The following is a 15,403-nucleotide window of genomic DNA, read 5'->3' as shown; positions in this document are numbered from 1 at the left end:
TGCTACTGCTGGTTGTGCTATGAAATCATCAACTTGTGGGCCAGCCACTGTGGATTTAAGACACTTTTGAGCATAAATCAGCAATTAGTGCTTTTTGATGTGTGGATACATATCTGCCATGTAAGTGACCACGAAGATGGTTAGTGTTTGATGATCTGTGATGATGGAATATGTGAAGAGTTGCTTCATAACTATAAGGGCAAAATCAGGTTTAATTAGTTATGTTTGCTAGTTGCAATAATATTTTTTTTTTCCCCAGGGCGGTGCTTGTATTAATATTTGATTTAAATGTAAAATGTGCTGCATATGCTATTGCTGTAGAAAGTCATAGATAATCCCTTAGTGTAACAGTGTCAATAGATTCTTCTTTTTTTTATTTTTTTGCATGATTTATAGAAATATTGCATCTCTGTCCAAGCAGCTGTAAATATTAATTGTTTGGGTTTTAAATTAAATTCTTGATGACTCACAGTTCACTTATCTTCCCACCACCTCACCTTTTCAGCCTCACTGCTCAGTTTTTAAATCATTAAGTTTAATCAAGAGTAAAACAATGAGAGTGATACTAGCATCTTTGAATAAAATGACATGTTATACATCCAGTGTAATTAAGATTTGATTTTTAATTTTCAACATAGTAAATTAAATGATAATGCAAATTGCAATATACCAGGTAATAATTGTGGTGGGTTAAAGTATGCCTAGGGGTGCTTCTCTCCCCATGCAAGTGTCACATTAAATGTGTTTTTACTAACCAGACAATATTTTTCTCACCTTTGGGTCAGTTACATGTGAAGGCTCAAATCAAATTTCATGATGACATTTTTTTTAAAATGACTCTGTTAACCACATCCTATGTGCTGTTGTCTTAGCGAAGCTCTTCCTCCTCACGAAAGAGGATCTGAATCTCAAGTGGGCTTTGTGGTTGACAGTTAAACAATAAAAAAAAAAAATAAATGTATAGATAATATTCTCCCCCCTTGTCCTTGCAGCCCTACCTCCAAAACCACCCAAGCCCACATCTGTGACTAACAACGGTATGAACAATAACATGGCTCTACAAGACGCTGAATGGTACTGGGGAGACATCTCAAGGGAGGAGGTCAACGAAAAGTTAAGAGACACTGCAGACGGTACATTTTTGGTCCGGGATGCTTCAACAAAAATGCACGGAGACTACACTCTCACCCTGAGGTAACTTATATCTTCCTTGAATCTGAAAGCATTTCCTTGTATTCATATCTGCAGTTACAGTCACACAGATGAAAATGAGCTTAACAGTCTGTCACTTTGTTTACAGGAAAGGAGGCAACAACAAGCTCATCAAGATATTCCACAGGGATGGAAAGTATGGCTTCTCAGACCCACTGACGTTCAACTCTGTTGTTGAGCTCATCAACCACTATCGCAATGAGTCACTGGCTCAGTACAACCCCAAGCTGGACGTCAAGCTGCAGTATCCGGTCTCCAAACACCAGCAGGTAAGCTGTCAGCATATCTGAAACTCACACTTTAGAAATGCTTATATAGAAGGACATCATCTGCAAATTTTGGATTGTTTTGAATGAATGAATGTGTCCCCAGGATCAGGTGGTTAAGGAGGACAGCATTGAAGCCGTGGGGAAGAAGCTGTGTGAATACCACCAGCAGTTCCAGGAGAAAAACAAGGAGTATGACCGTTTGTATGAGGAGTACACCAGAACGTCACAAGTAAGTGCCATCAATGGCAGTGCCACGGATCTTGACCTTATCATTCAGTTCATAATTAATAATTGTTGCTGATACAGTAACAATTTGGATGGTATACACTAATAGCATGTTTCTGCTTTCAGGAAATCCAAATGAAAAGGACAGCTATTGAGGCTTTCAATGAAACTATAAAGATATTTGAGGAGCAATGCCAAACTCAAGAGCGGTACAGCAAGGAGTACATTGAGAAATTCAGGAGAGAGGGCAATGACAAGGAGATCCAGAGGTGAGCATACACGTATTTAACCGCATCTCTTGAAAGGAAGAAATATTCAGAGACAATTAAAATATCTTATTATACACAAAACTCAGATATCCGTCATTGTCTTCTTCAGGATCATGGGCAACTATGAGAAGTTGAAGTCCCGGATCAGTGAGATTGTAGACAGCAAGCGTCGCCTGGAGGAAGATCTGAAGAAACAGGCTGCAGACTACAGAGAGATTGACAAGAGGATGAACAGCATCAAGCCTGACCTCATCCAGCTTCGGAAGACCAGAGACCAGTATCTCATGTAAGTACAATTCTTAAACAACGTCTCAACTGCTGTCACCACTAAAAAGTTTACTTAACTGTGGAGATAATCTAAGTGGGTCAGCTCGGGTTTCTAATGGACTGTCTTTGGTGTTTCCCCTGTAGGTGGTTGACCCAGAAGGGAGTCAGACAGAAGAAACTCAACGAGTGGCTGGGAATCAAGAATGAAACCACAGAGGAGTACGTATTCTTGGAACTTTTGAATTTCAACATTTTGACTGATGTGTCCAACACAACATGCAAATGCCTCGTAAAGTGGTCCTTCCACCCAACTTATATTTCATGTCTGGCACTTTACTTTTTCTAGTCAATATTCTATGGTGGAGGATGATGAGGACCTTCCTCATCATGATGAACGGTCCTGGAAGCTGGGAAATATCAATCGACTACAGGCCGAGGCTCTGCTCCAGGGCAAGAGAGACGGAACATTCCTGGTTCGGGACAGCAGCAAAGCGGGATGCTACGCCTGCAGCGTTGTGTACGCATCTGTCTATATACTTGTCTGATCAATTCTCTGGTTGTGTTTAACATACTGTATCACCTGCTGACTTGAAACCCAGCATAACTGTTGTCCTTTCTGTCTTTTTGCAGTGTGGACGGTGAGGTGAAGCACTGTGTCATCAACAAGACACCCTCAGGTTATGGCTTTGCCGAGCCTTACAACCTGTACAGCTCATTAAAAGAACTAGTACTTCACTACCAGCACACGTCTTTGGTCCAGCACAATGACTCTCTGAATGTGACGCTAGCATACCCTGTCTATGCCCAGCAGAGACGATGAGGGCTTGGATGTATCCAAATGGACATGAGAAAGGGCCTCCTTCTTTAGAGTGGAGATGTGCTTCGACTCGAGGATTAAAACAAGGCTGTCTCACCCAATGTAGACTTTGAAACACGAGAGGAAAGGATGCAACAAAACCTGAAACATTTCAGTGAAAGCCTGACCATGAGCAGTGACGAGTCTGAATGTAGATTTGTTTCTCTTTTTGTGGGAGCACAGAATCAAGCAGAACCTGCTGAACTCTCCCCCAGTGGAGGACATGGAGGCCTTTTCCTAATGGTGCTTGTTATTTTCAAAGCTTTACCAGCTGGAATGTCTAAACGCAGCAGATAATTCTCGATGGATCCGTACCCACTGGCCACAACTGTCTTGTTGCCCTCCGTTTTGTTTTTCCCCTCATGCCCCCCCTTTTTGTGTGTGTGTGTGTGTGTGTGTGTGTGTGTGTGTGTGTGGCTGTGAGTGAGTGTTTGATTGTCCATGTGACCAAAACCCATGGATTCAGGAAACTGTGCTGTGTTGGGGGTGTCAAACACATGCTTGTGCTGACTGTTCAGTAGCAGACCATGGATCAGCTGATAAATGTAGCAAAATGGCACTTTTTGACAAATTATTTTTTGAAAAGACTCATATGGACTTAAATCAGAGGAGCAGAGAGGACAAGATGGCAAGACCCATGCTTTCCCAACGTTGAGCATTATAGTGCAGGAATGAACTTGACATTTACTGTGGGCAGATAAAACTATGAATGGACTTGTATTGAAATGTTTCATTATGTACATAGAGGAAAATGTGCAAAGTAATGAATCTAAGTGCACCATACCAAAAAAAGTTCAGTTCCTGTTTGGTTATATTCTGATCTGCTATGCAATTCTATATCTCTTTTATTTCTTCAGATTTGTGTTGTATCCTGTTGCGACCCATGATATAAGCTTGTTTTATTGCTTGAAAAGTATCTTTTCCTGTGTAAATATCCAAGAGGATATTTTGTGTCAAAATGCCAAGATAAAAACTGCGTTTGATTTTTAAAGAAAATAATAGTAACATATACTTTATTACAAATTACTTTATCAACTGGTATACAAATGGAAAAGATGAGTATTTTATTAGTATTTTTTGCTTCAAACTAATGTTCTCAGGCAGAGCCTTTTGAGTATTTGAGCTGCTTCATTCACAGAAACTTTCTTACAGAGCTAGGTCTACATGTAGTTCTTTGTTGAGATGTGCAAAGAATCCAAGTGTGAGCACTCTGAGCATGGATTGATGGGAGCAGGTTCTGCTGCCTGCAGCAACCTGAACGATGCATGTTGTACACACCTTTTCAGCCATCTCCATGAAAACAACAGCATAGATTTATTTTGTTATAAAACATGTTCCCACACAAGGATATCAAAGCAAACTGGTGTTTGGAATTGATGGATATTGTTATTAAAGATCAATTGGGAGACATTTTATCTTCCCATATACATTGTCCACATAGTATTTTTTCTGTATCAGAAAATCAGTGTTTACATGGGTGTATCAGCTCATTTCAGATAGTCTGTAATTTCTTATTTCCAGAGGACGTTATATGCCAATGAATGGTGGTGCTGTTTGACGAGTACCAAAATTTAGCAGCCAACGCTGTAGAAGTTATCGTTGCCACCTATATTTTCTTACCCATCTTCAGAATGATGCAGGTCCATGGCTCAAGTGATTTAGTGGATGTGTAAGGCCAGTGGATTGTGGAAACATTTGCAGAACGTGGTTTAGATTACGTCCTTAGCTTTGGAGTTTGTTACTTTGGCCAGCAGAATTATACCAATTTTTGAACAGTAACATTTGGCATTATTAGCCTAGCTGATGTGAAAAGTTGTAAATTAGATCGGCCAGATCAGTCAACTAAATTAATTGGTCTTCATGCCCATTCTATTGGAAAAAAAAAAAATTAGACATTGCAGCCATAGTGCTATTCGCCTTAAAATAATTTAGATGTTTTTCTCTGTCTATCTCTCTCTCAAAATGTACTCTGATCAGCATAGCTGTCAAGTAAACTCTTAGTTTCATATATCCTTATAAATAACATTAAACAAATTAGTTGTATGAACATTAACCTATTATAATTTCGACTTTCCCTTCCATTTCCATTAAGATGTGACATTTTTTTTTTTGTTGTTTTTTTTTTCCCACAGTCTTTGGCATCATTGTGGGAATGGTCCACGTGTATCGGCTAATTTTTGTTGTTCAAAAGCAGTCACATATGTCATTGTGTATCAAAAGAAATGTCGCCAATATATGATGAATTTAATATCCCTTTGGAATAGAATATTCTGTGTCCATAAATGTGTTCTGGTATGGAAGTTCCCTTTTTTTTTTTTTTATTGTGTTTCATAATCTATTTCATGATACTTTGAGCCCCCTTGGCAGTTGAGCTGAACTGCTGCAGAGTTTAAGCCACGCAGACAATTGAGTGCAAACTGTATAATTTGTTCTACAGATGTTTGACCAAATGATTTGTCTAAGATGTTCATTTTCTCACACAGATAATTTGTCTGTTAGCACACCGATGTTAACTTGTCAGGTATCGTTGCTTTCATTGGTTCATCTGAGGCCACTCAGCAGAGCCGGACGGCTGGTACTGTGGATACTTGACCTCATATTGGATACGTTCATTTTGCTGTAAGAAATTTCATCTGATTTTATCTACATCACCAGGCTAAGTTGAGATAGTCTTATTTGTTTACTATCTTTATTTTCTGTTGCCTGTTGGAAAACACGCACCATTTTGAGTTTTCTTTCTTTCGTCACGGCTATATGACAGTTTTTTTTTTTATTATTCTTATTTCAAACTCATCTTTTTGTGGGTGTCAGACATGATGACAGGATTGAGATTCATGAGTGGTCCCCAGTTTTGCTTCACATCTGTATTGGGCTTTGTTAAAACAAAATAAAACACTTCTTTTTACGAATTAAGAGCTGTTTCTTGTGTGATTGTTGAAGTAAGCCGCGTACTGTGCCAGTGCAGAACCTGCAGCTTTGCATGCTTGTATTGATGAAATATTAAAGTGAATATTTTTTTCAGAATTTACACAGTAAATATATTGGTCATCAAAGAATAATTTTCACTTTCTCCCTGCTATATAAAACACATCACATACAATGGGGTCCAAAAGTCTGGAGTCCACTCCCAAAGACGCTATGTTTTCATCATTTGTTGTGAACAGCTTTGTCACTCAGTTGATGCTGAGTGGCAAATCAAATCTACTGATATAAATCAAATCTACAATGAAACATGGTGGTGGAGATATTCAGGTGTGGGGAGTAGATGACTTGCAAAGGATCATGTATTGTCACATGGATCAAAGGTACCGCTGTGTGAGAGTGCCATCCATACCCCTGCGGCCTCATATTGTGTGGAGGGGGATTCATTTTCCAGCAGCACGGTGACCCTAAACATGCATCACAGGGTAGTTTGAATTCCAAGCAGGTGCAGTGGGTGCATTTTTGCATGGCTTTCCCTCCACGGTCACCAGACCTCCACATCACAGCACACTCTGGGCCTCTCTAAACAAAAGCCGGAATAATGCAGATTCTCAAATTCTGCAAAAAACTTGCAGAATCGATGCCAGACGGATTGCAAGCTGTCATAACGTCAAACGGTGACTCGCCAGATATTGAGAAATCCTGACTTCAAGGAAATTCTGACAGACTTTTTTGAGTTGTGCGTACTAGTGAAAATGATGTAAGCTTGTTTGAGAAATATCATTTGACTAAAATTTTGACTTGCTGGTGGACTGAGACTTTTGGACCCCACTGTAGTTATGCAAACTCTCTGTACCTGCTATAGTCCTGATACTACCAGAAACTGTAATGGAAATGTGATTTTTTTTTTTTTTATTTAATTTAATTTTTTTTTTGGTTATAACCACTATGCTAAAATGAAATTGTAAGATGATCCCAACAGATTGAGATCATGTTCCAATTTTCTGTAACGTGGATGTTGCTTTTAAAAAAATCTGAAGTATTACAGACATTCATTGGCATGCCAAACAGTTCATCTGAGTGACAGCTAGAAGCCTTTCCACTGGCTTATGTAACGTCCCTCATGTCTGAGAGCTGCATGGACATTATTCTCATACCAGAGGGAGCGATTGATCATCTGCGTGGAGAACATGGCTGTAACACAATGTGAACTTGTAAATATAGACAGAGACTAGGTAACATCTGTGCACCCGAAATCTACACTAACCTGATTGATGAAACATAAACTCCTCAGCAGTCATTTTCTGAAGAGGCTCACTGTCGAATGTGAAAACAAAAAAAAAAAAACAAACAAACAAAAAAAAAAAATCACCTAAAAACTTGTCTCTGCTCTATTTGAACATCAAAAAATAATTGCTTCAAGGGAAATGAGGGATTAATGTAGACCAGGCAGCTGCAAACTCACCTCTTAACAACTTAAGTTGCTTAATTAGTAACCATGATGGACACGTGAGCCCAGGTCTATAGCATTTACACATACAAATACAAACTGATTTTTAGGAAATAAAGTCCTTTTCAGGATTAAATATATTTTGGCCAAAGTAACTTGATTTTCAGTTCAAATGAATTGTAAAAATAATAGGGGAAATACAATTTTTCAAGTTGGCCTATTATCTCTAATGTTGTTTGTGATGGCTTGGTCATTACAATGCAGTATGTACAGTGTGGTGGTGGGTTTTATCTTACTATGATGAAGCATTTTTTTCCCCAACTATAATTTCATCAGTCCCAGGTAGCAGAAGACACATATACCTCAACACCTCTGCATCATGTGTCACTGGGGCTGATGTTAAAGCAGGCCGAGTCTTGGTGAGGTAAAGAAACACCACAGCTGGATGTTGCCGCTGCAGCTTTGTTTCTGCTGTAAAGTGGAGAAGAGCTGTCTGACACCTGCCTAAACTAATGGCTGAAATGTGGCACAGCCATCTCTAGTCTCCACTACGTTTTATCAAATAGAGGTTAAAAAAGAAGCATTTCAAGAAACTAAAGTAGGCCTGTCTTTTTTGACAACAGCTTGAGTATAAATATGAAAATATGATATTTTATTGAGGGTGTATGAGCATCTGTTCAATGCAAAATCAGTAAAAAAGCAAAGAGGGAGGTTTAGATCGAGATAGATAGAGTTATTCACAGTGTTGCACCTCTCTCTCTCTCTCTCTCTCTCTCTCTCTCTCTCTCTCTCACACACACACACACACACACACACACACCTCCCCCAGTCTGGTTTGCTCAGTTTCCTCAGCTCCTATGACTTCCTCTTCTCTCATTGGACAGATGACAAACCATTGCATGTGTGTGATCAGCTGCTTATGTAACTGCAGCCGACTGCATACATGTGCCATGACAAGGATTTCCTGAACAAGTGTGCGATGAGGCAAATGAAGGTGTTACCATCTTCGCATTCACATCGACGTCTCCTGTGAATAGCAATTCAAGTACCACTGCACAACAGAAAATGATAATGGTGGAAAGTTAGATTTTTGCTCACATGGCACCTCTGGAAGATAATTTCTCTTTCCTTAGATCATGGCTGGTGACATGAATGCTCTCCTCAGTTCCCACAACATCAATTAATGGTGATATTTCAAGGCAGATATTTGCAAAAGGCTCGGCTTTTCAGCAAGGGCAAGATACCTCAAAGCATTCATTTCATTATGGGGGAAATTACACATGAAAGGATGTGGGCTCATGTGAAACCAAGCTGACACAGTTCAGCCTGCAGGGGCTCAGGTAGCCAGGCTATGCATGCCGTGTACGAAACACATTTCAAAAAGATGATCTAAAGGAGCAGTTCGCATTATAACTGTTCTGTATATGGTGTTATTATTTCAATATTATTGTAGTGTTTTTTTGTTTGTTTGTTTCAGAAATTCTAAAACTTTTAAACAAGAGTCATATTAATCATAATCATTTATAATTTTTGCACACCATACCTGTTAAGTTCAAGTATAGATTATCGGATGATGTTAAATCTGTCACCGGCTCCACCTGGTTCTTTGAAAAGAAGACTTGTGGGTCAGTGCATGTAGTAATGTAATGTTGCCACACCAGTGACAGAGCTGCACAAGCTGAGGGTAACAGATAAAGCTCCAGGTTCAGATTGCTTAAGCCCTGATAGAAGGCACAAAGGCTCTCGGCATTGCACAATATTCTGTTAATATTTGCCAGATACATCTAAAGCACTGAAGAGCAACTCTCAGAAACCGATCTCAGGGAAGTAATTAAGAGACAAAGATTATACAATGATTGCCCCGACAACGTTTAACTGCTGTCAGCAACATATATTTCATGTTTGATTCTGCCAAAGATTTAAGAATGTTGAGGCAGGACCGTTTAATCGAAGGCGATTCCTGCCTCTGTGTGACTGTCAGTCAAGCATTGTGGTGCAACATCAGACGAAGAGAAGTAAGTGGTTTTCAGTAAGTTGCATCTCCACAGGGAGGCAATTACCCTATTATGAGTGCCTTTCTTACTGGAGGCGAAATTGAATCATTCCACTTAGCACAGATGTTTTATCCCCTTGTGTATGTCTGAAGACAGAACAGTCTTCTTGGAGGAAATGCATTATCAGGCCATAATATGACTTGTCAAGTGTATCTCTCTCCCATTCTTTGTCACCTTCTCTGGATGTATCCTTGCCGGTTTAGCAGTCAGACACAATACCAAAGAGGTTCCTACAGATAGACAGATGATTACCAGTTTGAATTCACAGAAAAGACATGAGCACATGCATGCACACACATACACATAACCAATGCTGTGCAGACCAAGGCTCTTATCTCCCAGCTCCGTTGCAGAAGTTGCTCATTGGCCTGCAGCAGAAGATGTGTCACTGGTCGAACTGGGAAGCTGCCAGGTGAGAATGTGTGCAGCTGTATGAATACATGACGTGTGTCTGCTCAGCTACATTGTTAATCAATAATCAAGTCTGCTGTGCTGACAGTGCGTCTCTGGTCTGAGCGATACGTAATGTCTGGCAGATAAAATGAGCCGAGTTCCGTCTTGATGGCGATCATTTCAACTGAGCACAGAGTTCCTTGAACCGAGGCAGTTTAGTCAAAACTAGGCGTAGTAAGGTCACTCCAGTGTTCTTATTTGCATAATCAAATGATTTTAAAAAATTGTCCGTGTATGATAAAGCCTAGGCAATGCCAAACCTGCTGAATGTATGTGCATTGTTTTCCTGCATTTAATCAGTGTCTGAAAAGGGCGATAGCTTTACAGTTTAACATATCCAGATTTGGTTAGAGCTAGATAGAGATTAAATTCAAAGCAATATACATTATATACATATTCACACATGTGTGAGTGTGTGTGTGTGTGTGTGTGTGTGTGTGTGTGTGTGTGTATACCTGACATTTAATGTTGATAGAAATGATGAATAAGAGAGGCTGAGAAATGTAAATCCATAATGCTGCCCAAGGATTTAGCCCTAAAGATGATAATGGGTAATGGGCACATGACAGATGCACAGTATGGGTCTCATGATAATTAATGAGGCAGGGGTCAAATGGCTGAAATGACATCAGTTCTGATTAGTGAAAGTGTGTAAAGGGAAGCACTGGCACCAACATGAACTATATTTTCATCATGGAACAATTCATGTATTTCACAGCAAGACTCTTGGAATGAACATATTAATCACCACTGCAGCAGAATTTATGCCGTTGTTCTTTGATTTGAAAACAAGATCTTTCTGAGACTATAAGTTGAGGAGTGGATTATGGATATTTGGGACTGTATGGATGTATTTTTATGTATCATTTGTGCTATTTTACTAATCCTAGACTTGTGCATTTCACACAAATTGCTCATTGCCATTTGTTAGTCTAGAGCTGTGCTGATGCTGCTGAAGCAAAAGTCATTTGTGAGCGTTTATGCCGAGCTGACATGTGGGTTGCATGCCATTCTTCTCTTGTTCCTGAGAGTAAGCCTATTCTACAATATGGCACTGCAGACATATTTTTAAGTCAATTTCTGAGGTAAAGAAATGAGGGGTGGGGGTGGGGGGGTTGTTGCTGAGTTTACAGTTTTACTTTTGGTTCCAAATAATCCATGTTAGACAAAATGAAACTTCCTGTGATGTGGATGAGTTCCACTCTTGCATGTTATGAGTTTGTTTTGTTTTTTAATCTTGCACACTAATGTCTCAAAAACTATTTTAGCATCATTTGGCTACAAAATTCATATTGGCTACATGTCGATACTTTGGTGCTAGTAACCCGTTGGTGGAACAGTGACAGCTCAGATCGAGAGCCAGCTCCTGTGGAACAGTGTGGTCCCGCATCAATATTTGTAGACTATACAGTGGTCGGGAAGTGCTCCACAAACAAAGACACAGTACATACTTTTTTGTGCTGACATAGCAAAGTCCAGTGTAATCACCTCCAAGAATGTCCAAGGTATTAATTTCCCTGAGAAACATATGTAACCAATTACTAATAATGCAGAACTGTCAGCGTACAGAACCAAACTGCAAAACAGACTTCATACCATCAATGAAAAGCAGAAACAGCAAAGGACCCCAGACACTGCCTTCAGGAACCCCAATTGTCACAGGCTGAAATCTGACAATATGCAACCAATCTGCACTTTCGCAACCAACCAAGCTAGGTAGAGCAGTCTACTTCAAAAATGAAGCATATACGAATATAGGTTTGGGGTCGTGGCCTGTTACGTGCTATATGTTAAGGATGTGGAGTGGTGAACAAAGAGATCGTAGAAAAGATTTAAGACTTTTTTGCCCTAGTTCTGTCACTTCAGAGTTACACTGTGACTGACAGAACCTGAAACACAACTAAAATTTCTCTTTGCAGCGTACTGCACACAAGTGACACTGTACTGAATTGTGTCCTAAATATTGGATTATGCAATGAAACAGCATCATGTGTACCCCACTATGCCCAAAATACTTTTCTGCTTAACCTAATAGTTTCAGTTTTTGCAGTAGAGTGTGGATCAGGCCGCATATTTTTGCCTGAATCCTCCGATTCGAGCCCGACAGGCATTCTTTTTTTGTGTGTCCGAACGTGAACCTGAGATTTCGCTTGTCCTCCATCTCTAGGTTACATTTACAACCTGAAATAGTCTACGTGTTGCCTTCAGCATCGTAAACTCCTGCGCTGTACAAGAATTTGCCCAGAACAGACAGTAGGTTGCTAATTTTATTTTATTTTATTTTTTTCACATTAGAGTGTCACTAGAATAACGCCAACGTGACCGAACCCAACCTGATCCTGAACATAATTTCTAATTTTTTTTCTGAACCTGACCTGAGTCCATCGGGACCCGACAGGTCAGGAGACCTCTGCTGGTCATTTGTGGAAGTGAACAAATATATCTGGCTAAGAGCTGGTCTCATAGCTAAGGGACATGTATCACCATTGCACATCACACTATAATCACACTAATTTTATCCTTACCTGAGAAACAAAATATAGCAATATTTTATATAATTTAATATGAAAGATTTATCTTACATTTACATTTCTTTAGGTATTTCTTTATTTATTCTTCATTTATATTTTGCGTGTAATAAATTTAGGCATGAACCAAACAGTTTCCAGTTTCCAACCAATAATATCATGACATCCACACATCAATCAGTCTTCCACTTTTAATGGCACAGAGCTTCACACTCATGTTTCAACATTCAAATCAAATTCCTCCAGGGCAGTTTTGTCCTCCCCGTCTATCCTGTTTCACCCAGAAATGCGTCACCATGCACAAAGTTACACATTTGAACTAGAGCTAGTTCATAGATATCTAAAAGTTATCTTCTCACGCTTTTATTGTGACATCTACCCCGTACCTTCGGGTGACATATTTAGCTATTTCGATTCACTGATAGCCAAAAAGACAATCCGTTCAGTCGGATAGCAGAATCAAAAATCAAATTGCCAAAAAGTACCCAGATCCTATCACACCGCTGAAGATCAAATCCACCCACAGCTAGCAGTTTCCACATTTTGTTGATGAGATGTCAGGGAGACTGAGTTGAGCTCGTGCTCTGCAGGCAACTAGTTACACTATACTGACAGCAAGATGTCCTTACGTTCAGCTTGAATGCCCTTCACGTGTTTCTGGTTTGCAAAAGTTGTGCAACATGCGCTGTAGGCTGAACCAAAAGGAAACATTTGCTATTTATAAATGTCTGGCAGGTCTTCCCTCCTCATATTTCTAATTATGACCCACAGTAAAGGTCTATCTTCCAGCAGCAGCCTGACCTGATGAAACATTGTGAATGATTGCAACTGCATGCTTCCACAACATCAGGAGCCTTCAGTAGAGAGGGACTATGAACAGGCCCTGAGAGGAGCAGTAGGTGTCCTGATGCACGAAGAACAATTAAACACAAACCAGTCTTTCCAATTATCACTGAACTCTCCTGAATTTCAGCTTCCTACATGCTGTCTTTAATGGGAGTCCTCCTCGGCTGCTGTGCCACACCTGTGAGGTCCAGCACGACTGTTTCCACTAAAGCCACTAATGGCTATCATGGGTTTGGAGGAGAAGGATGATGTTGCGTAAAACATCACCACTTTCTCTGTCCCTTCCTCTGTTTTGGTCTTGAGGATTTCTGCTGCTCCTTGATCTTGCCTAGACCTTGTCAACAGTTTTTTGCTTTGATATGGCAGCATATCCACCAAGTGTTGGCACAAGTCATCTCTGGCTGGGCCAAGTGTTGTCCACATACAATGTTGTGTATGCACCCAGTGCTGCAGTTAATCTGAAATCCATCTGGTCACTGGAGGGCTCAGCTGAGCTGTGTACATACAGGATCTGGTCCACCAGATGAACCTAGGTGGACCGGCTCTATGGCTGTGATCAAGTTAGCATATTCTGATCTGACTCGTAGCAGTGATTGTGTGGAAAAGGGTACATTGAAAGCTCTAATAGGTGACAGTATTGTCTCCAAAGCGCTTTGACATCTTGAGTATGATGTAAATGGATGTGAAGGCTTCTATACTGTTGCACTCAGAATTAGGTCTTGATACAGAAGATAAGAAATACTGTAATGACCCAGCAACATGAGCAACATCCTGTCTGGAGAGGCTACGGGGATTGAATTGCTATTTCCCTTTGGGCTGCTCACTGTGATGACAGACAGCAACTAGCTGATTCTTCCTGGGGACTGGTGCACAGTCCCTCTTACTGTGGTTTGACCAGGTACTGCTAGGCCATTTAGGCTGGCAGCCATTGTGCTTAAGGTTTTAATCCAAACTTCTGCATTACATAATATAAATTGCAGGTGTTAAGACTGGATGTCTGTAATACCACAGGCCTGCAAATGCTCAAACAAATGACCTTGGTACTCCGTTGGTATTTTGTTGAGCAAATGGTCATGTCCATTGCATGTCTACTCCATGCTCTGTGAAGCTTTCAATGATTTAGACTGCTGCAGTTACAGTAGGAGGTCGATAATGAGAGCCACGTATGGAAAAACGGGATCTGTGGCCTTTCATGCAGTTTGTTGAGTATGACAGCAATCTTGCACTGTGCAAGGATGCACTATAGGGCTAAATGGCCGTTCACCCATGTTACGATAAAAGCAGCATAAGCAATGAGTTCAACAATTTCATTTGGCAGTTGGTGACATGAGAAAACTCCAGCGACAGGGACACCCTGCGGCAAAAACAACAACAGGTAAGGTGACCAGGGAATGTTGAAAAATATTCAACTTTTTGCAATTGAACCATGTGTCACGTGTGATGTGAATGTTCGGTATGCATGAAGGTGGTAGGCTTGCATGATAAGTTGTGCTGCCTTTAAGACCAGATATTCCAGTAACACATATTACATACAGTATTGCTCTGAGCTCTTTGTGCTGTCCAAGAAGATTACTGTGCACCATCTTAGATTCAGTGAACTCTCTTTTGTTCGCTGTGATGAGATCATGAAGTGTTTGTACTGGAATAAATGCAAGAGTTACTCAGAGGCCGATAGAAGGATTGCATATGCTCTGTGCATGGAAATTAAAACTCTGTCTGACCTGTAACTATTTATTGTGGTGGCAGGATTGGCTGGACAAGGACCCAAGGCTGTTCTTGATACAGAGGAAGAGTTGATGCCACCTGGAGCACAAAATGACATTTAAGAAGACCCTGTTGGTAACAGTGAGTACAATGGCTGGGCAAACATTTGTTGGTTTGTTGACTGATAATGCATCTGCACAAAAACGGCTGGTTCAATCAATCAATTAATCAGTCAATCAATGATTTACATGGTTTATTGCAAGCTAAATGAAACTACATTGTGCATACAGCCCTATGTAGTGCAAAACTGATTGTGTGTGTGTAATTATGTGTGCAAGACAGTGAGAG

The 15,403-nt window shown here is 40.3% G+C and overlaps 1 protein-coding gene across 3 annotated transcripts in view; it reads left to right on the top strand.

Moving 5' to 3' along the window:
• Window positions 1-6,011, top strand: part of pik3r1 (phosphoinositide-3-kinase, regulatory subunit 1 (alpha)) — a 29,616-nt gene extending 23,605 nt beyond the window's left edge. For all 3 annotated transcript variants that reach the window (XM_030064699.1, XM_030064701.1, XM_030064700.1), the window contains 8 exons: window positions 993-1,194; window positions 1,301-1,481; window positions 1,585-1,710; window positions 1,833-1,975; window positions 2,085-2,261; window positions 2,387-2,461; window positions 2,589-2,759; window positions 2,873-6,011. In XM_030064699.1, coding sequence (XP_029920559.1) covers window positions 993-1,194; window positions 1,301-1,481; window positions 1,585-1,710; window positions 1,833-1,975; window positions 2,085-2,261; window positions 2,387-2,461; window positions 2,589-2,759; window positions 2,873-3,062 — 1,265 coding nt within the window. In that variant the 3' untranslated portion in view covers window positions 3,063-6,011. The remainder of the gene's footprint in view (window positions 1-992; window positions 1,195-1,300; window positions 1,482-1,584; window positions 1,711-1,832; window positions 1,976-2,084; window positions 2,262-2,386; window positions 2,462-2,588; window positions 2,760-2,872) is intronic.
• The last annotated feature ends 9,392 nt before the right edge of the window (window positions 6,012-15,403 follow it).

Source organism: Myripristis murdjan, chromosome 12 (assembly GCF_902150065.1).
Source record: "Myripristis murdjan chromosome 12, fMyrMur1.1, whole genome shotgun sequence".
In the NCBI taxonomy this organism is placed as follows: domain Eukaryota; kingdom Metazoa; phylum Chordata; class Actinopteri; order Holocentriformes; family Holocentridae; genus Myripristis; species Myripristis murdjan.
This window is presented reverse-complemented; position numbering and strand designations above follow the sequence as displayed.